Genomic DNA, 26,000 nt, shown 5'->3' on the forward strand with positions numbered 1-26,000 from the left:
CTGAAATATTGAAATATATAAATACAAAATATTCGAAGCGTATCGCAAATGTATGAATAGAATTTATTAACAAATTTTATTATTTGAATATTTTAAAGAAATACATTTCAGGATTATATCTCCCGAAATATTACAATAAAAAGTCAAATATTAATGTGCTAATAATAAAAATGTTATAAATAATACGAAGAAGATACACGATATATTAACAATCTATAAATATTATTAAAAATAATATAAGACTGTTAAAAGAAATCTTTAATAATTCTTTATATTCAGACTTAATATTATTCATTTAATATCGCATCATATTAATCCCATATAGCACGACTCGCAATATTTTGAAATTAGATCCTATCAACAACACACAAAAACCTTAAAATGTGATATAGAATTTCTACACGATATTAAAAAACGTCGATACGCATTTGTGACGCTCCATCGAAAACGCACGTTTTGCCATATATATTATTAGACAGGTGCATGCTGTGCGAACAAGACTCCAAGTGACTTTAGAAAGTAGGTTACTACACTTAAGCTCGGTCTGCGAATTATTCATCCTTCGAGATGCGCGGCTTCATCAGCGTTGCTACCCGTACAACAATAATTTCTGCAATAATTAAACTTTAACATAAATATTTACAAGAAGAACCGAGCGTAAGTTTGTTCAAGATATTACGAAAGACAAGTAGAATAACTGTGTGCAATTGCATGCGTAGACTTTTATTACGGGTCCACTTCCGCTTTAAGAAGTAAAACTTTCGGATAAGAGCGAAGAGTGTGGAGGGATAAAAAGACTCCAAAGAAAGCTTTCCAGAACAAGGGCTCCTAGTTTCGGAGGATAGGAAACAAGCGACAGCACTCTGCGGAAAGTATCGTTCGTGAAAGCGTAATCCAGAGGATGTGTAAGTCGGTCGGAGGTTTGAGCGCCGTTCTTTTCCATGAAAAATTTTGTACTCAATCAAAAATTGGCTCGATTAATCTTTCAATGTCGGTCGCGTTAAATTTAGATTCGCGATTTTGACCTATTTGTCATTAATGTTCTTTTTTATATATACTCTCTTCTATAGAAATTTATAATGGATAAGAGAATATATAAAAAGACTATTTTAAATATCATGAAAAAATAATTTTTTAATTATTATATATAATTGTTAAAATAATTCAAAAAATATTTTTCGTGATATTTAAAATAGTCTCTCTCTATATATCTTTCTTAATCACTTTCAATTTCTATATGAAGGAAGTAAATATAAAAAAGTCATATTTTCACAATATTATCTCACATTGACTTAGAATAAAATTGAGTTTAAAATAGAGGACTTAATTTAATTTTTGTTGCGCGCTCACGTGTATTACATTACGCGAAAAAGTTATTGCATTCAGATATGCATTATATTGATTTACTTTCATTTTCAACCCAATCTTTCAAAGATAACAGCATTTTTTTTATACCCCTGATTGCTGTCACAGATTCTCTATATCAGTAACTCATAATACTAAATCTTTATTTTTTTTTATCATGCAATGATTATATATTAATCTAACAAAAATTCTAGCATTAAAAGATTAATCATATCGGGAAATGTTTCTCTTCGTAATACAGATTTTTCGATACAAATTTCGAGGCGATTTATTCTCGAAATCTGTGAAATCTTTTTGTTTTGATAAAAAGAAGTAAAATCGATCAAAAAAACGGTAAGAGAAAATCGTTAAAATAAAATCGCTCACAAAAAATAATGGAATATTAAGCGATCGAGCGACCGAAGCCAATCGAAAAATACGGCTAATCGTTCGGAAAATAAGTTTCTCTTTGCAAACTGTACGATTTAACTGGTTGTTGATCAACCCGGCTCCTCGCTTGATCGCATTGCAAATAGCAGGCGTAGTTAAGTAGTTTCGCAGTTTGATACACGGAATTAGACTATTAAGGAGAGGGTGGAGCGTACTTGGTCTGAGACGGCTTTATTCCATGGGCCTCGAGATCCTTCTCAAGCTGTCGTATCCTAATCTTGGCCATGTCGAGCTCATGCTTGACCTTCCATAAGTGGGTGTCGCAGATTGGGTCCTTGCATCTATGATGCCTCAAGATATCTTGCGCCTCGAATACTGCACCACGGAAGCTCAAGGATTTTCCCACACTCTGTAAATAAAACGTACCATTTGCTCGTGATTACCTCTTACAAAACTTTCCTCTTAACGTTTTTCAATTTTCCGAAATATATAGATTTTTCTCGATATTACCGACTAACGAATAATGTGACAAAGTAAAATATATATGAGTTTACTAATATAATTTGTAAATAACGTAATAATTTGTAACGTTAAAAATATCTTATACACATATTTTTTATTATGAAAAAAATTGCTATGTGTTGTACACACATGTACGATTTTATCTGTCAATATATTGTAAATGCATCTTGCATTATGCTATTGTTTTATTAAGTATTGATAAATCGTTTATGATTCAGATTTTTTCGTTCAAGAATATATGACTGATTATTAATAAAAAATGATCAATTCAAATAATCGATTACATTCTCTGAAAGTATCATTCAATTTTGATATTTAAATATGTTTCAAATTGCTTTGTACGCGAATTTAATAATAAAGCAATGAATGACCCAGTTCCAGAGATATAGTATAAAAAATTACAATAAAATTCTCGCAGAGTGTTAAAATCTGCGATGCTTACTAGACTGAAAATAGCGCATGTACCACCATCGTCGCTTTTTGCCAGATGCTGTCTGATATATTTGAAATACACATGTTCCAAAAGCAAGAAAACTGCCGCCAGAAGAATACCCATCATCAGCAAAAGAAACGCGCTCAAGAATTGCTCTAACGCCAAAGGATCGCTACTTTTCTGTACTTCCTTCCCAGGCTTGCACGTCCCAGTCATCCAGTATCTTCTCAATCGCTCCAGATCCCCTAGAATTGATGGGATGACGTTGGAACGCGATGATAAATTCGTCAAGAAAAATTTATGAAGCCATATATTCAGAGATCATAGAGAAAGAGAATTCCTTTAAATGTAAAAAATACATTAAAAAATCTTCAAAAAGACTTAAAGATCATCTAAGTACCGTTATCTCTATAATCCAACAGCCGTTTGTTAAACATTTGTAGATACTTTGAGTTCCTAGAGAATGCGAGACCGTATCCCGTCATCGCATACCATGATCCGACCGTCAGCAATCGACAATCCTCGTCCTGGGCGACTAAATAGTCTAGGACTGTGCCATCATAAATGAATGCGTCTATATCTCTGCAAAAGTTATAATAGGATTCTTCTTGCCTCATTTAATTTCCGTGAAGATATTTTAAATCGGCTTTATATCGAAACTAATGTTGCAGAGTTTTAAATTCTACCGCACGTGCACACACACACACACAAACATATAGAATTAAATTTAATTAATTAAATGCCCCATTTAAAAATGGTTTTCTTTTTAATCCTATCGATAATTTTAGTCGATTTCTTTATATTCGACTATTCGATGAATTGGACTTACATGTAATTTACGAGATTATGAATTAAATGAAAATTTTATTTGAACGTTTTATTATTTTTTTTTTTTGCTTAAATTTTCCAATGTGTAAAATACTTTACAGCACTACGAAAACTCTACATTTGTAAAATAGAAATAGTAAGTTTAAAAATTGATTTTATTAAGTTTAAAATCTTATATTTTCTCCAAAAAGATATCTGTGTGTATCAATTAGTTATATAAAATTACGGAAGCTTTTTAATATAATGTGAAGTTTTTAATAATATCCTGGCGGTTTTCAATAAAAAATCTATCTATAGCATCTAAATTAAATACTTTATGCATCTGTTTTGTTCTTATTACGATATAAATAAATTATCTACCAATAATTTTAATTTATTCCCTTTTGATTCTTAGAAATATAGAAACATTATCTAACCGTATTAAATAAACATTGAAAAATAAATTCAAAAATATGCTTGGTCACTCACCCAGTGACGACTGCTTCGATACCATTCGCAACGCTGCTCTTGTTGAAGACGCTCATGTAGGAATGCATCTCTCGAAAATACTTTGCCAGTGTACTGTCCGTATGACTCCACGGTATGGTGCCAAATTTGAACATGGGCTTATGAGAATATGGTTTAGCGAGCCTGTGATCGTCCACGCCGCTGAATTCGTGGAATTCTTCCCGCGTAATCATGAAGGCAGCCAGATTGGCAGTGTAAATGGCGAGGAAGACCACAGCGAATAACGCCCACACGTTCGTCATAAATCTACGTAGATAATATCGACTTTTTGTTGAGAATGTTGCAAATATTTTATTTTATTTTAAATCAATAGGAGAAAAGAAATTTCAGAATATATCTTTGCAAATGACAATTTTGCAATCTTTACGAAAATTGAAAAAATATGTTATTAATTCGACAAAGTAATTATTTATTAAATAACACTTTAATGCATTTATATTTGTGTTTTTATAATTATATAGTATATTTTGATAGTTTACTATTTTTAATAACATACACTATTTTACAAAATTTGTATTTGCAACTTTTTTCTGAAACAATTTTAATGTTCTAATTCTAAAAAGTTACTATCTTTAGTCTTCTAATTGTGATATTCTCGATTCAAGTTGTCTCAAAAGATTGTATTATTTAAATAAAACTTAATTTTAATTATAAAATGTCCAAATTAATTTAAATCAAAATTAGAACGTCGACGAAAACATATATATATAACGTATATAAAGTGAATTCAGAGTGTGATTTATGGAGCAGTTGGAGTAATTTACATTTTAGAACGGTTGTCGCAAACGGATGTTTGCTCGAGAACATTTTCCCTACATTTATGCACAGCGACCGAGCTCGAATGGGTAAGTGAAGAGGCGGAAGACTAATTTCTCGAGTTCTATCTCGGGTCAATAATTAAAATTCGTCGGGAGCAAGGATTAGGAAAACGACGTCGGGAGCAAGGATTCTTTCACTGACCTGGCTGTAAATCCTCTGGGGGAGTCGATATGGACGGCAGCCTGAAATAATACGGCCCAGACCAGCCAGTACGTGCGGCAGAAGGAAAACCGATGGTTTGTCGATGGATTCTTCTGCGGAGACACATCGATGTCGCATTAAAATTAAAAAAAATTAATACATCGTGTTATTATTTTTTTTCTAATAAAAATTTAATTTCATAATCATACAAATATCTTGCTTCAACAATATTATCAGTATTTGTAAGAACACAATAATTTTTATAAATTAACAAATGTACATAAAATGCGTGCAATAAATAATAATATATAATACTAAAGAGAAAGTAGTGAATAGAAAATATATAAAAGTTTACATAAAAAGTGTGTAGATAAAAAAGATTCTTACGAAACTAAAAGTAGTTCTTAAATAAAATTTATATAAAATTGTTCAAAATATATATATGTATACATATATATATATATATATATATATATATATATATGTGTATGTATATATGTGTGTATATATATATGTATATATATATTCTAAGTTAAAACCTACATACTAATATATACGATTATTTCAGAAACATGATTTATCTTCGATTGATAGACACTTAAACATGCATTAAAATTAAATCGTTAATCAAATCACTTTAATCACGTGATATCACGTAATATCTGTGCATTGAAAGGTAAAAGTGCGAATATATGAGATAAGAAACACATATAGTTGATAAAAAAGCGAAATAAAAGATACCAGTTTTTGCGCAGCGCCTGAAGGGTTTACCTTCATGTCGAAACCAGAAGGCGATGCCCATTCGAAGAGCAATATCATTACCGTCGCGGCATGTATGGCGACAATTCCCACCAGCATCCACGAAGCCGTATCAAACGGTTCTAAAAATCGCGTTTAAATACTGAAGTAAACGTTTCGAACATTAATGTTTAACTTAACTGCATTTTTATACGACATAACAATAGAAATAACGTTTCTGCTTTTACAAAATATTTTTTTCTTAATTTATGCATAATAATATTAATATTTTGGAATAATACACACTAGTGCGAATATTATATTCCACATTTGAAAAGAATTTATATTTATTCTCAAAAAACTATCTATAATAAAAGAAATAACATATACATTTTTAAAGATGTTATTAATTTGTAAACAATTTGTTATTAATTTTGTATAAATGTAATTCTTACCTAGAAACGCGGTGGGAGATATTATGCCTGTCCTTTTCGCTACGACTATAGCGATACCAGTTTCCATATAAGGTACTGTAAAATCGACCACTGCTTCCCTTTGCGAGTTGATCATTAATGAGGTCATCACCATATCCGTCTTCCGGTTGACTAGGTCAGCTATAAGCCCATTCCATTTTCCGTTCTGCGTACAATAGTTGATAAATGCTATTTGTTAGATGTACCAAGAGAAAGATCAACTTTTATTTGCGAAATTTTATCGGATTTTAAAAAGATATACTCAAATTAATATAATATATTTGCAGAGTTTTATAAATATTTACGCAATAAATGTGCACAATGAAATAAAACTCGAAATAATTTCACATTCTTTCTTGTAAAAGTGAAACAAATATTTGTTTTCATTATATTGATGTTAATTTAATTCATGTCATTATTGCAAAGAGAGAAATGCAAAACAATGATAATGCTATGACGTGATTGAAATGCATGATAAGCGGAAAATTATGTTTTTAGAGGCCACTGAAAGTGTTGCTGAACTGCAGATATGATGAAAATAACTTTCGTATAACGGAAATTAAACGTGTTGAAAGTGCGTTCATGCGTACATTTTATAATCACAGTCATCAATAGCTAGTTCAACGTACGTGCTTGATAAGTTATTATATCATCAGATAACTTGGCTTTCATATTTCGCAACTAAATTACAAGTTTGTAGAGAACACATCATTTTATTATTATTTATTTATTTTACGTTATTTTTTTATATATGACAAATATATTAAATGTAAGAGCTTAAAAAATAATCGGTCACGTGTTACTTTTTGGCAATATAGTTGTCTCCAAAAAAATATGACAAAATAGAAATATTAAGCGTTTAAGGAGAAGAGATAAGCTCGCCGGTGCAGATGCGGTGGATGCTTCACGAGAGTTTTCTCGTTGTATTACAAGACACATTTATCTTCCGCGCAATGTAAGTAAGCATTGCCTTTCATGAATTTTGCCCGGACTCACCTCTAAAGTGCCCCATTTGCCATCCTCCACTCTTACGAGCTCGTAAGTGAACCCGATCTCTTCGGAAAACTTCTGTAGCAGATCGATGCAAAATCCGCTGCAGCACTGGTACAAGCTCTCATTCTTTTGTGCTGACTGAATATCCATTCTGCAAGAAAATGAACGCTTGTAAATTGTAGAAATTGTCCAATATGAGATATCATATTTATACTATATGTATTTGCTGATAAATTTTTTCGGAAAAGAATATAATAAATAATAAAAAATTCTCTCAAAAGATTTTTGATATTTTCAATACAGCTCGCATATAATTTTGTGCACAATGCTATTAAAAATAAATATAGTTTTTTTAATTATATTTAATAATTATATTTAAAAAATCATTAAAAAATATAGAAATTTATTGAAAATCAATATTAAAAGGTTTTAAAAAATCTGATAATTAAAACTTTGTAGAAAACTTTGATAATTAAAATAAGAATTCATAAACATGTACACTATACATCTCTAAAAATATTAATTTAAACCTGTAAAACAAACGTAAATTTTAAGAAGGGAGAATTAAGAAGTTTATATAAAAGAATGCTTGTTATATATATAATATACTGTAATTATATATATAATATACAATAATTAATGTAATAGTTTAGAAAAAAAAATTCTCATGATAATTAATTGTAAAGCAACGTTATACTGCTTCCATTAAAAAATTTCCATTTTAGTTACATAATAGAAAAGTTCTATTTAAATAGAGTGCATTTTCTGCATAAACATTGAGTGATGTATTCAGCAAAGCTACAGTCCTCGCATTTTTAAAAAAGAGAAACATTCCTGAAGTTAGTCAACGTTAATGAGAGATTTCCGGAAAAATTTCCATTTCAACGTCCTGATCTTCCATCCTAAAAATTTTTGCTTTTTTAATCGTTCTTCTATTCTATGCGATCCTGGTAGACTCTTTATTCCAGTATAAGCAAGGCGCAATTGAATTCACCACGACCGTGCCATCCGAACCAGATGTCGTTGCGGCAAGAACTGACAGCCATTGTTGGCCGTTCTTTTGAGAAAATCGCCCCTCGGAATGAAGTCCTTTCATACATCTGACGTGTTCAGCTAACAAGATTCGCTCTGAGAGTAACATTAAATTCTTTTGTGCAAAGTCTAAATCATGATTAATGTTGATGCAGAAAGAGCGCAATATTATTAAGATAAATAAAGTACAAGGAGTGTAAAAAAGACAAACTAAGGGTAAATGAATTTCAGTGCCTCTCGTAATGCAGTAGAGTTTCGTGCTTACTTTTAAAAAAATCAAATATTTAATATAAGTTTTTGTAGTTTAATAATACTTTAAAACATTTTTTTAAAAATATTAATATAGTTTATTACAAGTATATTAATTTTTTTTAGTTTTAAAATGTAGAGAGAAAGAAAATAATTCTACTAAGCAATAATAAATTATATATATATATAGGTATACTATATACCTATAACATACATACATATATATGTTTAAGAAAATAACATTATTAAAAAAATAATATATTAAAATTATTAAAAGTGTGAGAAAATTCGTTTGATAAATAATGAAACATATTAATCATTATATGGTTTGAGAGAGGGAGGCTAACAGAGAGATATCACAATTTTTACATTAAACACATATCGATCTTATTAGTAACAATTGTATCTATAATAAAATCTTAATAGCAACCAATTTAGGAAAAAATTTTATATTACGTGTTCGTTTTTTTATGAATTCAACGATTGCAATAAATATTTCTATAAACCGTCTGCTCATTAAAGCGAATATGGATCTGCTGACATTGTAAAAAATTTTATAAATCATCTACCGAAGATATTAAATTTTGATTGAAATTATTTTTCTTCTTCGTGCTCGATACATAATTATTAAAAGTTTTAATCTCACATAAAGAATTCATATATTTCTAATTATCACTTAATGTCACAATTAAATTTAGTTGTAACATATAGGTGTACATTACACATAGATGTGTGTGTGTGTGTGTGTCATACAAATGGTATTGATCGTATTTTCCGATATCAAATTGCACAAATTGGCGGTGGCAAGTAATAATTGTTTCGAACAGTTATTTCAATGTATTTTATTGCGGTGGATTAAATGTAACCGATTCCATCGAAGCATTACTTCAAATTGCCGATTAACAGTTTGTCAACATTATTTAAAAAATGGCAAAATCCATTTAGGTTGGTGTGGCCGCGGTATGTATATGTATGCATGTAATAAAACAAATAATTTAACTCTCATTTCGGCTGTCATTCGAGTTTAGGTTTATTTGGAAAATCGATGATTTGTTCAAAATTATATCAAAATAATTGATAGAATTTTATCCTATTTGTTTCAAAATTTTATTAAAATATGGAAATAGAAATACACATACCTTAATACTTAAATTATGTTTGCAATAAATTTTTATAAATACCTATTCTTCGTAACTTTAATCAGAACAATTGTTTATTTTTGTAATCTCAATATGCAATATAAAAATAATTAACTTTGATTGATAACAATAATGCTTTTTTGAGACATAAGAAAACATCCTGCGAGAAAAAAAAATAAAAGTTGAATATACCTGATAAAGGATATAACTATCCATATTCGGCAGATTTTTCCATGCCATTGTTTACGATGTCGGAATGGAATTTTGCGCTGACACGTACAGAAATATCGAATTCCAATACTTGTAAACAAAATTTTGCATATTATGCTATCGCTTGTTTTCTTTTATATCATTCTAGATTTGAAAACTGCATACAAGAATATATACATATAAATACACAAGTATAATATCTTTATATAATTTAATTTTTTTATAGAAAAAAAAATATATATTTTTTAAGGCTAATTTTAATAATTTTAATAGAATTTTAATTAATATAAAATAATTAAAACTTTATTCACTCGCGAAAGATTTGGATATAATGTAAGGAAAATATGTCGGGCTATAATTGTACTTTACTACTGATGATACCCATCAACGTACAATAAGGTACTCTTTTTCTCCCGAATTGCAATATTTGTCAAGGAGAAGAAGGTATAAAAAGGGAACATCGCGTGCGCAGTAAAGCAGATAGGAAGCAAATATATATTTCGTGTCGGCGGGAGGAAGAGAGTAAGAGAGCAGAAGGCGAGGTCCCAACGGAAGCATATGCCGGAATTGCGAGGCGATAAAAATCGAATACGTATTCGTAGGTCGGCCTGGCGACGATGCCCCGAAAAGTGTCGTGGCAAAGACACAGCCATAAAAAGCACCCAGCGACGTTTATTGCTACTCTCTTTCTTTTTCTCTCGCAGCGGCACGCTCACAATATATATATAAAGGACGCTCACAATTTCGTAAGAGAGCGCCTGTTACTGAGAAAAATGTAATGTCACATTAAAAGCGAGAGAAATTTGCGCCAGTAATGCTTTCGACTTCTCAGTTGCAGTCGTGTAATGTGTCGAGTTGTGAGCGAGAATTTACATGTTACTCTTCATAATTTTGACGCTCTTAACATGAGTCTTGGCAATACTATTTGATGTAATATACGTTATGCTTCGTATATTTTACATATATGTATATATAATAAACCTAAATGTAGATTAATTTTACTTTATTCTATTTATTATTTAAAAAGATGATTAATTAAAGAGAGTGTACTTAAATAAAATCATAGATTATATTAGATTGAATTGAGATTATATTAGATTATATTTCTTTAGTTTTTTTCAAAAACAGATATATATATATATTTCTAAATATTTTATTCGAGAATTTCGTAAAGCTCAATATCTCTTTGCAATGAAAAAGACTTATAATAATAATAATTAGATTAGATTAATTTAAATAAATTATATATATTAGGTTGTTATTTTCCAAAACGCAGTTAGTTAATTAAGTTTTATATCTACGATTTCTCTAGTTAAACATAGTATACAAATAATAGCTTGTTTACATAAAAGCATTCAAATTTATGCATGATGGAACAATGGTATTTTCCGTGTTATGAATTATTTCAGATCTTCTATAAGCGAGATCGATAAAGCCGCTTGCACAAATTTTGCTTTGTGTTTTAGCATCAATCAGTGATGTTGAAGTATCGGCTTTACCGGAAATACATTGTAATTGATAATTTATAAAAATATAAAATAATTCATATATGTTATGTTAATTCATCTTTTACTTTTTTATCAGAATTATGCCAACTTTGCAGTAATAAAATTATAAGCTCTTTGGAGGATGGAAATGAGTTTCCTGTTTCGTGCAGTAAGATCCTTTATGGTGTAACAATTGCAGTAAACAGTTATATTTCGATGCACTGAAAACTATTGAAATAATCTAATTTTACATAAAATTTCCAATAATTGTGTCAATATTTATATTTCATAAAACAATTAAGTAAATTACTTAGATAATATTTTGCAAACAGATATTAAACTGTAATTTTATATAAAAAAGAAATTTTCCTCGTTAATTTTCAAAATTTTTTGGTCTCAAACTCATATTTTCCTTAAAGCAAATTTTTATTGAAATATATATATTGATTTTATGAAAAATATAGTTCATTTAAAAATAAAATTCAGTTATTTTTATTAAATAAGCATCGTGTAAAAAAATATTGTGCCCGCTTTTACATGTACTCTAAAAAATAATCGTATCGGCAGATTTTACGGTCGTATTTTTTTATAACGTCGTTTTGCAATTCGCATACTATATTATATATTCACCTATAATATTTTCTTTATGAGAGCAAGTAATGAAATGACAAACTTTATAAGCCAACAAAAAATTAAACTACTTCACCACAAAATCAAATGCGTATACTCTTGACTTATGCGGTGAGTAACGCATGAAACTTCTCCTGGCGGCTAATGAAGTGTACTTAAAGTCATAAACACGTTTGTCTGACAGTAACACGAGACTACTATTGCGATGACGTAATATATAGGGTAACTAGTATGTGTGTGTATGTGTGTGTTATGCCAAAACAAACAATGTTTTGCATTAATCGCGAACTTTATCACGTTTAATTTTAGTCGACATTCTGACGCTGATATTCCTAGAGGTAACGTGCCAGTTCCATTGGCTGCAATTAATATAAAATCGTTCTCGTCTCTAATAATAATGCGACTCTCCACCCCGTTCTAGATATTCTCATTGTTTGCGCTTCAATTGTCGTAGTGACGCAAATGCCGCAAAAATGCGCTCTAAATCCGCATTTTGGATGCAACGAGAGCGATTTGTCACGATAGATAGTAGTCGGTTATCAACTCGAATTCATTCTGCTGCACATATCAGAAAAATGAATGGTGGCTTTTTTGCGACCGATTGACAAACAAATCGTTTCTGGAAGATTGAATGACTCTGGTATTGTCAGGAGCCGTGATATGAGATAAGCATCCTCGCGATTAACTTTTGGATCGAGATACTTTTTTTGACGAGATTTTTTTCATAAAGTGCTGTCGCTTATACTCAATTATTAATCTTATAATCTTGTTAATCTTTAAATAATTTGATTGAATAATTTAATGATAAATTTAAAATTAGTAAGATTCAAAAAATAATTTTATTTTGTTTTAGTTTATTTGACGACAAAAACTGTTTCTTTTACAAAAAACAAAATATTGTAGATATTTTTTTATACAACAACACATTTCTTAACAAATATAAAACATAAACATTTATGTGAATATTATATCTCATTTAATATAAATGTAAAAAAATTTAATTACTTTATTTCATAAAAGAAAATAAAAATAATCCTGTGAAAAAATTAACTTTTTTAGAACGAATTTTCTCGGCTGTCTTCAGTTGGAATTTTATCGAATTACTCGGCGGTCTGTCAAGCGTGCTACTAGTTTGAGAAAAGTAGATTCTTTTCTCGTTCACACGGAAGTAGAAGGTTGCTACAAAGGGCGCTTAAGTTACAAAGAGGGATCGTTGTTATTTCCAAGGAGCATTATACAAGAGTTCCGTCGGAGAGCTGCTTCTCGTATCGACATTTCGCTCGCGTGGCATCCGGGTCTTTATCCGAGCATCCGTTTATGCAATATATTCACATGGTCTATGGATTTCGCGGTTTAACGTAAACCGAAATTGACCGAGAATATTTGAGCTGTTGCGAATTTTATCTCTTTAACGTAATAAACTCGCCGTCAATATAAACTGTGGATTAGCGCCGATCCGCATTTCCGAATTATTCGGAAGCGTCAGTAATTAAGCGAGTTTGGCTTGATTGGATTAATGAGAAATTTAATATATATGTGTCAAAGTCTATGATTAGAGATACTTTAAATAATATGATAAGAGAAAGTGATCGCGCAATTATATTTATTAGCATACTTTAATTAAATGTATCCAAAGTTCGTTACTTATAATCAATTATATTATAATTACAACAAAAAAACTTTAGCAATTCTCCGTACTTTTCACATGTATTCGATCAATATAAAGCTATTGTTGGCTAAGTTGTTAATGTTATCTTGTGAACGAAATTGATGTTGTCTATCATAATCCATCATCATTAATTATGATACTTTCGAGTTCAACCTTCTAGTAAAGCTTCTCAGTTCTCTATTCTATACAAGAGTTTCAGATAAGCGGTGCTCCTCCATTGACCTCATAAGGAGAATATGATATTCCAAATTATCACAAACTATATATATAACTGAGAGTTCTCTAATATATGAGCATAACTTTAGAAATGAGTTTAGCATACAGAAATAATGAAGAAAGTTTATACGTTCTGCTTTATTTCTCATTACTTTTACGTATGAAGTTATTTGTAAAATTATATCCGCATTAAAAAACATCTCGAGTACATTTATAAATCGCGTAATAAATTTTGAAATCAAATTCGATATCTCGAGATTAATATGGTTTCGCAAGAGAATACATAATGCAGTTCCACTCGTTTCCGCCTTCGGCTGCATTCCAAGCCACGAGAAGGTCTATGCCCTATGCAAGAACGCATTTACATTCCCTCTTAAGATAAGGGCTCAACCTTTACTTTTGTAGGTCTCAGGCAATTTCCAGTAAAGGACATCAGTTAATCTGTTAAACCGATTTGCATACTAATACACAATTTCGCGATCCTGCCCGAAATCGTAGTTAATCAAGGGCTCAGCTGAAAGATCTATTATCTGACTATGACAGCTTCTCCGAATTTTCTTTGTAAAAATAATTTAAATTAATAATTTCTTTAAAACACACACACACATATGTATGCTGCATATGCATGTATTTAAGTGTATATATTTAAGAATGTATATTCTCTTAATAAGTATGTATATATACTTATATAGATAAGATTTTTTTTATCTTATAATAAATTTCAATAAATTTTCATTAAAAATGTAATTAAAAAAGACACATTTTTTTTTGTCAAAAACGATTCTGACGAGATAATAAGAGTATACGAGTATAACATTTATTATCTCGTTCGTAATACTAGCTTAATTAGATAAGAATGCGAGGCCAAAAAAAAAATTTTTTAAACGTAACATGGACAAATTGGCATTCGTGCCGACGGTATATCATGAGTGAAGCGTTACCGTTAGGTGTAATTTATTGCCAATTATTCTGCAGCAACTTTGCAAGTTTCTTACAACGCTAATATCAATTCGTTAAGGGAGAATAATGTACTACTCTTTCAGGCTGAACACAATTAGCAGTTAGGTAATTCTCTCTAACAACTGATGGAATACAATTTTTATTTTTTATTAGCAACAATTAGTTACTTTACACTGTACATAAAAAAGTAATACAATGTGCAATATTTCCACTAATGGTTTAATTTTTTTCAGTTCTCTTTCATTTAAATATGCATCTCTTGTGCACCTGCGATCGTGAATACATTCCGCAACGGGGAATTCATTAATTCAATTTGTTAAAATAAAAAACATTATTTCGTTAGTAAAACAAGAATCGAGTACGCAATGAAGAAATTTTAAATATGCATGTGTTCTATTACACTTTGCGAATAATCTATATAAATCATTGAAACAAATAAAATATATGTTTAAACTAATAATTTAAATAATTTATTCTACTGAGAATTTAAAATCGAAATTTTATCATATCGCATATTATTATTAAAATAAACATAATAGAGGATCTTGTAACAAGAAGAATATAATGTGTTTTAGATAAATACTAAACTATTAGTTAAATACAAGTTAGCTAATTTTTTATTATTGTAAATTGCACATTATTGTCACACACAATCGTCATCTTTGTAGTAATCGTATCTAAGTTTAAAAATGCAGCTGCACATTTGGTAGCTCTGAAATTTATTTCAAAAGAAGAATAACGTATTTCCACGCCGACAGTTTCCATATGACAACTTGTCACAAAGCTTTCAATTATGTCTTTCCCGAAATATTCTTACTCGAAGAAAACGTGCTAAGCATTAATTCTGTCTGTTTGTCGAATACAGGCGCGCGACCTACTTCAAACGTGATGTAATTGTTTGATCTAATTCTAGTTCATAGATTCGTTATTTCAAATAATCTTCGAAGTATTTTTGTAACATATATCTGACATTTAAAAATAAGAATTTTTTAAAATTCTTTCTATAAATATGTGTGAAAATTTGATTTAATATTAAATTATATATGAGACATTAAATTATATATGGATTGTTAATAAAATTCGTAATAAGTTATAAAACAATAAGCAGAAATGTGAGAGATATTCTTCAAATTTCTAGTTTCATAAAAATTTAATAATATACATATTTTTCTTAAATTAAAATAATGCGTAGCATTTTAATCTAAACGAACATTTATAATTTTACATTGTATATAATTATCAGTTTGCGAATATACAGTATCTAAATTTCTTTCGAAATTTCAGAATCTATTGTTATGGCATCGACAATTGAAACAGAAAATTGATTTCTTTCTCTCTTTTCTCTCTCTCTCTCCTCTCTCTTTTTCTACTTTATACTCTTCTCTATATATACCTATACGAGATAATTTCCTAACACTTCTTCGTGTGCATGGAGAGAAAGGAAGGGGGAGAAAAAAAGAGAAAAAAAGGAAAAAGAGTTTCAATTACTTCCACACTATTATTCTCGCAGATATCTTTAGGAAATTTGTCGGTGTGTTATTTTCCAGATGCGATTCGCACCAGACTTCCCTGACGTATACAAATATGCATTAAATCATCATTCTTTTTTTTCGCTTTTGTACGTTTCAATAAATAGTGATTTTATTTTGTATATTCAAAGATTTTACTAAAATAGCTAAATACTCAGCAAAAATATTTAATACATAAAGATAAATAATAGATAAAAGCATGTATATCATTTATCAATGTACAAACTAAAAGTATTCTAGAATTAAAATTTATAAAATGAGGAAATGAAAAAAGACAAATGCGAATGAATAAAGAGAAATTTTATTCGAAATAAAAATTTGTTAAAAATTATTACTCGAAAATACTGCAATATCGATCTCTAGATTCTAATCCTTCCTAAACCAATAATTCATAATATGTAAATATGATGACATTAATGCAATTATTTTCTCGTTATATACAGAAGAAAAAATATAACAAAATCTATAGAGTGCTACTTTGGCTCGCACTGTTTTCAGCAAAATGTTATATTGTTTTGCACAAAAATAGATTTTTCCGCGGATCCTCGAGTTTACACTGAAAACGTGCGTTGCAACAGCTGTCGCATGCACTATAGTATTCAAACGGAGAAACAAGTTTTTAACGTATATTGCGTGACCCCGTTTCGTGTAAATAAATATCGTTATATGTAGAGTATGCCTGCTAGAGACTGTAACCCCAAACGACATCGATGATACTCCAAATCGGAAAACGACATCGAGAACACGCTCAATAAATTTCAACAATTTAGCACACATTCAACGAGAAGATCGATACAAACGAGCCGACAAAAATAACATCGCGTATTGGATTATTAATTTTATTAAATCACTGTAACCATCGCAATTCTATTTTTTTTATGTTTACCGCTGTTGTACGAATGCTAAGCCCGAACTTGAGGGATTTGCCTAAAATAACGTTGCAAAGTGCTTCCCGAAGCACTTAAACCGCATAATAAACGTCATTATGTATCACTATAGATGTCAACTCTTCACTCTCAAAAATAGGAAGCGCGAGTGTTAGTCCAGTCTCGCTCGTTCAATGCTTTCAAAGGCCAACCCTTTAATTTTGGATTGGAAGTGCACAAAGCTCTTTCCAAACTTATAGAAGCGATACATCTACTTTGCTAGGACTTCCTTGTAAACGAAATAAGTGTGCAGTGTAGCGTGATATTGGAGCTTAACATTTAGTCTTTATTTAAAAGCAACACCGAGTTAGTCAGAATTTGATTAATCGATTTCTCCGGAATATCACAAATTAAAGCGTTTGTAACGTGTAATATATCATATTAATAATTACATATATAAATCAGTCATGCTAATATTGATTAATATTGATTAATATTAATTTGAACTTGCTTATTGTTCAGCAACGGTTAAATCACAAGTTGTAGAAGTATGGTATAAAATAAAATAGTATAAAATGAGGTAAATAGAAATAAATAATTTATAAAAAAGTTTTATAAATTTGCGTAATTATTTCTATTTGCTATTGTTATTATTTTGACAAAAAATAAAAGTAATAACTTGAAATACCAAGTTCCATAAATTTTACGGAGTGAAATACACGAAGCACTGACATTAAGTAGTAATAGTCAACATATAGCCAGACGTTGTTTCCGAGTAGTCTATTCCCTTGTGACCAGTCACATTTACCATCGCGATGCTTAATCTTTTAATCGCTTAAGCAACTTCTACAGCCCATGAAATATATATTATGTTTTCTTTTAAATATAAAACAATTTAATTACATAATAAATAATAGATACCTTAAATTTTATAAGCAGTTGCATTTGTTCACAATTAAAATTGTTATACGATAAATCGATGACTCGGTTTATATTTTTTATTGATTTTCAATACTAAAATACTTTTAATTATTATTAATAATTATCAAATTTCAACAAAAAGGGAATGAAAATTCTCCACATACAATACATATTATTTATTGCTTAACACAAATATAAATATAAATAAATATAAAGCATAATATAAATATAATATAAATATAAATATAAATAATATAATATAATATAAATATAAATAATATATAATATAATATAAATATAAATAATATATAATATAATATAAATATAATATAAATATAAAGCATAATATAATAGATCTTCTAAAAGAAACATTCATTGCACAGTTTAAAAAGTAATATAAGCAATAAAAAACACACACACAATGTATATATATCGACATTTGCTACGTTTGCAAACTCGCGATTCTAAATATAGCTACTAGCACATTCACGTGTTTTCTTTAACTATTGATCTCAAATTATATATATATAGTGAATGTTTAGTAGTTACTAATTTAGAATCGCGAATTCGCAAATGTCGCACGTATAAATATCAATGTAAGCCATTGGCGAACGCATGTATTATATTTCTTCGACAAAAGAATCCAATTTCTCAAACTTACTCGACCATATCGGAGTCCTTGGCCACTCGACAGTGAACACCGCGATCCACCAAGCATTTCCCGGTCACAGGATCAGGCGGTGCAAGATTGATGTAGGGCGGCTCCTCTAGAAAGGTTATTTTAAGGTAAAACTTCTCCGGCACGCCTTGCGGAGGAGTATGAGTATTGCCCGGCCAGACGATGTCTTTGATATCCAGACCCTCTTTCTCCCAGGATTTCCAAACGCCGATCTGTAGATAAGCAGACAAAAAAATATGATCAGACACAACAGCAATTTTAATGAATTTTTCCTTAATATATATTATTATTATATAGTATTTATAGAAGGAAGGCTTGTGCCTTTAATCATTTCATTTCATTAAATTAATATAAGTAAATATAATATATGAAAATAAAAAGAAACAAAAGATAAGCATAATATATTGAGATCAATACTTGACATCAATTTGTAATGCGTCAAGTTTGAAAATTTCAGGAGGATTCTACTCTGGGGTTTTTCTTATCTTTGTATTATTTATTCTCTTCCTTTCTTTCTGTTTATAAGTTTCTATAATCTTTGAGGAAAGTATATATTTATCTCTCTCTTTTATTTAAATAATTAATTAATTAATTATTCAAATAAAAATTAAATAATTAAATTCTTAGCAATTTTTCACAGTATTTAAAAAACTTTTATTAAAATATTCGTAAAATACTACTGTACGATGTAACTTTAGTTTTATTATTTTAAATTTTGCATCGCTGCCTCTTTATACTTGATGACATATGAAATTGTTTTCAGCAAGAAAGAAAACGTGAGCGATAAAAATATGACGCGAAATGGAGACCAATTTACGAGGTTCTTCCGGCACTTCCCTGGATTATGATGACTTAGTACGAAGAAGGCGTTAGGCGCACACGGATATAAACTGAAATTCGTCTTGTGCTTCAATCATTTCCCACGCGTATCGTTTCTCGCTATCGGGCGTGCAATTTACTACCTATTCAGATGAAACTATGCTCGCTAATGGAGCGTCATTAGTCAATGTCGATGAAAATTTTATAATACATCCATCATTCGCCGACGCATTTTGGGAAATTTATCATAGCGATTATGATTGGTTCGATTGTAACTTAAGTCGCTTTGCTTGTAAGAAGGAAGTACAATAGAAGATAGAGATATTATGTTTAAATCCGTTTTAGAAAGAAAATATCTTAAGAAACTGTCTAAAGTAGAAATTCATATTATTAATATGTTTAAATAAATAAAAACCAATAAAAGATAAATATCAATAATGAGCATATTACATAACTATTTGAAAATAATCAACAATTTGTTGGAGAAAACAAATAATTTCGCTACAATGTGCATAATATATGCGTTATCATAATTTATTATAAGATATTAAATAGCGATTAAATAACTAAATTCATTTCAATTTTCATACTTACTCCTATAATAGTTTAAGAGCGTCATTAAAACTTTGCAAAAATAGCAATTTAAAAGAGAGGACAATTCAAATAAACCAACAACATATGAAAATAACTTTGACATAATTTATAGCGGCTATTCAAACCGTTTGTACACGCCGGATGTTCCCGTATGTTAAAACTTATGGTTGACCCGGCTTACCCAGGTAAAAATATGTGATCATTGTCGTCAGTAACTCACGTGGACAAATTATTAAAAGTGCATTTATGCCTTTATACTTTTCTGCTTCTTTTTCGGATAGCATTTCTGAAAACTTTATCATAAAATAAAATCGATCTTCAATTATTGTTATGCATGTCCTAAGTGGAATTATTTATATCATCACGAAAATAATACTTTAAATAAAAATATTACAAAATATGTAAAAAACTTTGGTGCGATTTATGTTACCGATAAATTCTGAAATCTTTTGAGCTTTTATGTAAAAAATTTGAAACATTAATGATATTTTTACATTATTTATTATTATATATGTTTTTTTTATTTTATAATACATACTCTTTAAAATACAAATTTTTATATAATGCGATAATTCTTGTATAGATTGCAATTTCGGAAATTTATTTTTTGCAATAATAATGTAAAGATTTAAATATAAATCATGAAAAAATGGCGTTTTATACTTGCTGTTTAATAGAAACGTCGATAATATATATATATTGACAATATATTTATTTCTGATAATCAAAAGAATTAATTGCGAGCTTATCAAGAAGGATATTTCTTCATTATAGAAAAAAAGAGCCAGAGAAAGTTCGAGGAAATTATCTGTTAATTCGAATTCTCTAAAAAGTAATATCAATTTTTACTGTCATTACATGTTATTGGGAATCGATTTAAAAGTATTCAGATGAGACAAAAATTGTTTCACGCAATTATTGTCATAGGAATTCAGAATAGAAATCCAATTGTAATGTACTGATAAATTATAATATGTACATTTTTTATGAAAAATCATAAAGCTTCACTAATGTTTCAAATTTTAGAATATGTTTAAAGATATATTTCTTATATTTCTTTCCTTATAAAATTTTTAGTTTTATACAGAATATTTTAAATTCTACTTTTCTTTTCTGTTTACTCTTCTCAGAAGAAACTCCACAATATATATTACTTTAATGTTACTTTCTCAACCACATGTAATATAATTTGAAAATCGAAATAGAGTGTATCTATATCAATTATCTACTTCATCGACTATTCATCGATGTTCGGGTGGCGCATTTAATCGAGTGTATTCGAACGCGAATTGATTTATTCTATGCATCTCAAAATGTCAGATTCAAAGAGGTAATTTTACGGCGATGTGAACAAGAGATCGAACTAGGGCAGTTTATTTGCGTATATCCAGCAACATAACGTTCACACTTCCGTTCATTTCCGTTATTTTTTCGCATGTATTGAGCGTTCCGTCGACAGCCCTTTCCTGTCAGCCGTCAAAATTTATTTGACAGTCATGTACATACTACGTAGCAAAGAAAATAGGTGGGTTCCTCGCGCAGAGTACATAGCAACTTTCTAGGGCCAATAAAATGAAATTGCATCGCTCTGGCGTAAGCGTCGTCTAACTTTTGAATATGTAGAGCCTTCACCGGCGATGCACTTCGATACGGACGAGACATCTACATATTAGAAACCGATATTGTACGGGAGAGTAGGGTTGCACCAAGCGTGTCGTCATGAAAATTCATATACACGCCTCATATATACGGCATCATGATCGTCCACTTTTTATTCCTACGACCGCGGAGAGACAAAAAAAAATCAAAATGCTCGAGCTTCTATCGTAAAATCTCTTTCCCGTGGATCCGAGAGATTTACGCGCTTGTAATAAAAAAAAAAAAAAATGATGTCATTTATCAACATTTTCAGTTCTTCGATCTCACTAATCGAGTTCCACGTCTGTAAATTAATATCAGAATGCACACAGATGCACATACTGTATGCGTTTTGTTATAAACAGATTCTCAGTTTATACTGGAATTGCGACAAATGCACATGACAAACGCATACGTATCGTATTCATGCGTCAACGCACGGCTACGCAAAATCCGAAAACGATGAAATGAAAACGTTAAATAGAATGTACAAATAAACAATGTCGCATTTGGAAGAAGTACAAAGTCGGATATGATTATAAATTTCAGGAGAATATATGTATAAAAAATAAACCATTATGTATTATGTATTATTTAAATCGAGATTTTTTAATGTTTAAATATAAAAATTAATAATTAAAAAAATAATAATCCTAAAATATATATAATATATATACCTATATATATTTTATATATATTTTATATATATGCGTGTGTTTATGTGTGTGTGCATGTGTGGGTGTGCATTGTGTTACTCTTTTTTTTGTTTACTATGCAACTTAATTTAAATTGTGGATCGCAATATAATGTGAGTCGGTGAATCGCAGGGAACGTTCGGAAATTAAACTTTTGTTGGGAAATATCGCGCGAAACGGCGCGCCCGCTACAAAGCACCGGTGATGAATTAATGACTAGATTAACATGCTATGAATTAATAAACAGATTATTATTACACGGACTCGAGATTATACGGTTAACTATGCCGTGCCGCGTGATATGCCGTAATGCGTTCTTTGGCGTTGATATCCTCTGTCATGTTTACCGTCAAGGCAGTCGCAAATGTTCTTTTGACGCGGTGTCAACGTGAATGTTCCGTAAAATCTCATGGAATCTCCTAATTATTGCAATCTCGTTAGCACACCGTGTTCGCTAATTATAAGTTCCGCCGCCTGTTTAGTTCGCGGCACGTTAGCAGTTACATCTTGTTAAGCAGTTTATTGCTCCGTAGCGAAACACAAACTTTCTAGTACACAATAACCACAATAATTATAGAAGCACCGTAGATTGACATATTGAGTGTGTGTGGAGACTATCTGAACGATAAATATTATTCACTGTGAGCGTTAACATCACTTTAAATATACTTTCTTAATTTAAATAAATTTATATTGCTATTTTTATCAAGAACATTAATTTGATAATTTAATTCATATAATAAACTTTCATAATATGAGCTAAAAAAGTTACCATTTTATTTTCATTTATTAGTTTATAGACAAATCACCAGAAATATTATGAAATAATGCGGAATTAGAAATTTGTAAAAGAAATTTATTACACGTATAAGAAATTAAAGAAATTCTATTCTATTTCTGATATTTAAGATATTTTCTTACACACAAAAATATGCCATAAATCAAATATTTTCCCTCCTAAAAAAACATTATTTTCACATAGCGCGGACAGCTCTTAATTTTTCAATCTAATTGTCGAAAAATATTTATTTTAAAAATATAACCTTATTGATTTTTCTTTATTGAATTTCTCTCCACGGTTACGATATCCGCGGATAGTTGAAAAATTTAACGGTGTGTGACACGCAAAACCGCTTTATCGGATTAAGGAATACCGAAAGATCCTCGGGCAGAAGAGTTAATTGGCCCATGAGGATTTCGACCGCGACATAAAGCTGCCGCAATGGCTGTCCCTTCGATAAGCCCGGTTAGGTAAGAGGAAACGGGGATTACGCCGAACGCTGTACATTGTCCACGTTTTACTGGAATCGTTTGCGACGATACATCCCGACGATATTTGGCACGATTCCAGGCGTCCTGTTGGACTGCCCTCTAATCTGCAAAACTTTTGGCGTAAATTTTCTCCCAAGAATATCCTCTCTCCCTCGAGAAGGGACAACTTTCAAACTCACTTGGGGACCGCAGTGAGTCCCGAGGATACCACAATCGAGGAGATGAATGGAAAAGGACATAACTCGAGCAACTTGGCAGGAGAAAACGCATACCCGACACGTGCACGACTCGCGATACTGTTTTAAGCAGAAGTTCTGAAGAGAGTTATTGTACTCCGAATTGCCGACGAGTCTGGATTTTTATTAGCAAATAAAATGATAGAATGCTGATAGATTACATATGTATGCTGCGGTATTTTATCCTTTTTTTACGCGAGATTATACTCGCATTTCATTGAATCATTAATTAATTAAAAACAATGATAATCTTTCATCGAGAGATAGTAAGTATCAAAAATATCAAATAATTATAAAAGCAATCATAAGAGAGAAGTATTATAATTGCATATAAAAACATATTAAAATTTAGGAGATTTAAAATAATATTCAATATACAGAAAATCATAATATTTTTTAATAACTTATTTATGATTAAGTAGTTTAAAATAAAATAATTTACTAGTGAACAATCATACACAATATATAAACAAGTTTTATGTCTATCTCTCTTGTTGAGATAATAAAAAAATAAAAAAATAAAAATTTAATGCAGAAGAAAAATTAGAAACATATTCATTACATTTTCGCTCTGCATTTATACAAATTCAAAAATCTGCACCATAAATATTTTATTTATTAATAATGCAAGATATAGCTAATACGAAAAAGTAATCATAAATTATTCTATCGTAAAAGCAAATACATTCATTCGATCAATTTCCCTATTCTACCTCATGGCAATTAACATCATTGATGAGTAAATGGGAGCGTCGGGTAACGCTATTCGAGCAATTTCGCTAATTAGCTTTGTACGCGCCGCGCGTATCTTAGATAGTACACGCGTGTATCATTGCCTATGTAGGTACTATGCCAGGAGGTATCGAAAAGCTTGAAGTGACCGCGATGATATGTTGGGTCAGATGGTTAATTCCAGAAGCCAGACTTGCGCGCGCGTCTGTTTCTCTGTGTTTCCTATAATTGACTAATTACGACCCAGCGCGATTATAGAACTAATAATTTATACGTAATCAACGCTAATTGCTATCAGTAATACCCACAAAGGACTTCTCTCATATTCGGTTCTTGACTTTCAATATCCTGAATGGCGATGCCAATAAAATTGCAGAAAACTATTACACATTTTCATTAAGGCATCAATAACGCGAGAAAGAGTTAATTGGACTAATCATAGGTGACGCATCTGGCACGTTTATCACTTTTCACAAGTTTTACGTATATTACCTAAAAATATTTAATTTTTGCGATTTTAAAATGTGCACTATAACTCGAAAATAAAATTCTTTTAACGATAGATAGATTTAACAATAGAACAATAGATTTAACAATAGAACAATAGAACAATAGAACATTAGTTTTTAAACTTCTACGTTTTATTATTTATTATGCTGTTGTCTTTTAGAATCTATTAATTTTATATTTTTTATTGTGCACTAACTCATAGTGCGCGTTATGAGCATGCTATTCATGTATTTTAAATAGTTTATTATTTTAGTTATTAATTATAATTATACTGTATATTATGCATACATATATGTGTACATAATATATTCAAAATATGTATACATTATATATTTAAAATATAGGTACATGCATAGTTTTAAACCTTCACCAAGTTTATGTCTTTAAGTATCTGAAAGATTTTATTTTTTTCTATTCGTTATTAATCATAATACTGGTTTCATTAAAGTGGCATTTTAATTAAAAAAAAACACACATTTAATAAACATTTCCAATACATTAAAAAAAAATAATCTTAATGTTTAATATTCTGATATAGAAATCTGTCGAAAAATTTGAAATATCTTATAGAGTATTCATCACTTGCCTACATGCCTATTGGAAAACAATAAAGAGAATAAAAAATAATAAAAAACAAAATATTAATAAATTTATTGTTTTTTTTCCCGCTATTTTATCGTCGACAAAAACAACACACCGCTTTCGTGAACCTGTTCACGAAAGCCGACT

General features: G+C 30.0%; 1 protein-coding gene across 6 annotated transcripts in view; it reads right to left on the reverse strand.

Annotated features, from left to right (window-relative positions):
• The window catches only part of Nmdar2 (glutamate ionotropic receptor NMDA type subunit 2), a 208,911-nt gene that overhangs the window by 9,450 nt on the left and 173,461 nt on the right, over positions 1-26,000 (reverse strand). For 4 of the 6 annotated variants that reach the window (XM_083044909.1, XM_083044911.1, XM_083044908.1 and 1 more), the window contains 9 exons: positions 18,758-18,987; positions 7,192-7,339; positions 6,178-6,361; positions 5,726-5,865; positions 4,985-5,097; positions 3,986-4,270; positions 3,090-3,271; positions 2,699-2,934; positions 1,950-2,143 (listed from right to left, as the gene is read on the reverse strand). In XM_083044909.1, the coding sequence (XP_082901035.1) occupies positions 1,950-2,143; positions 2,699-2,934; positions 3,090-3,271; positions 3,986-4,270; positions 4,985-5,097; positions 5,726-5,865; positions 6,178-6,361; positions 7,192-7,339; positions 18,758-18,987 (1,712 nt within the window). The remainder of the gene's footprint in view (positions 1-1,949; positions 2,144-2,698; positions 2,935-3,089; positions 3,272-3,985; positions 4,271-4,984; positions 5,098-5,725; positions 5,866-6,177; positions 6,362-7,191; positions 7,340-18,757; positions 18,988-26,000) is intronic. The other 2 variants (XM_083044914.1, XM_083044910.1) reach the window with 1 other exon arrangement.

Source organism: Prenolepis imparis, unplaced genomic scaffold (genome assembly GCF_030444845.1).
Source record: "Prenolepis imparis isolate NDT839.2.m4 unplaced genomic scaffold, iyPreImpa1.0 SCAF_8, whole genome shotgun sequence".
Lineage (NCBI taxonomy): Eukaryota > Metazoa > Arthropoda > Insecta > Hymenoptera > Formicidae > Prenolepis > Prenolepis imparis.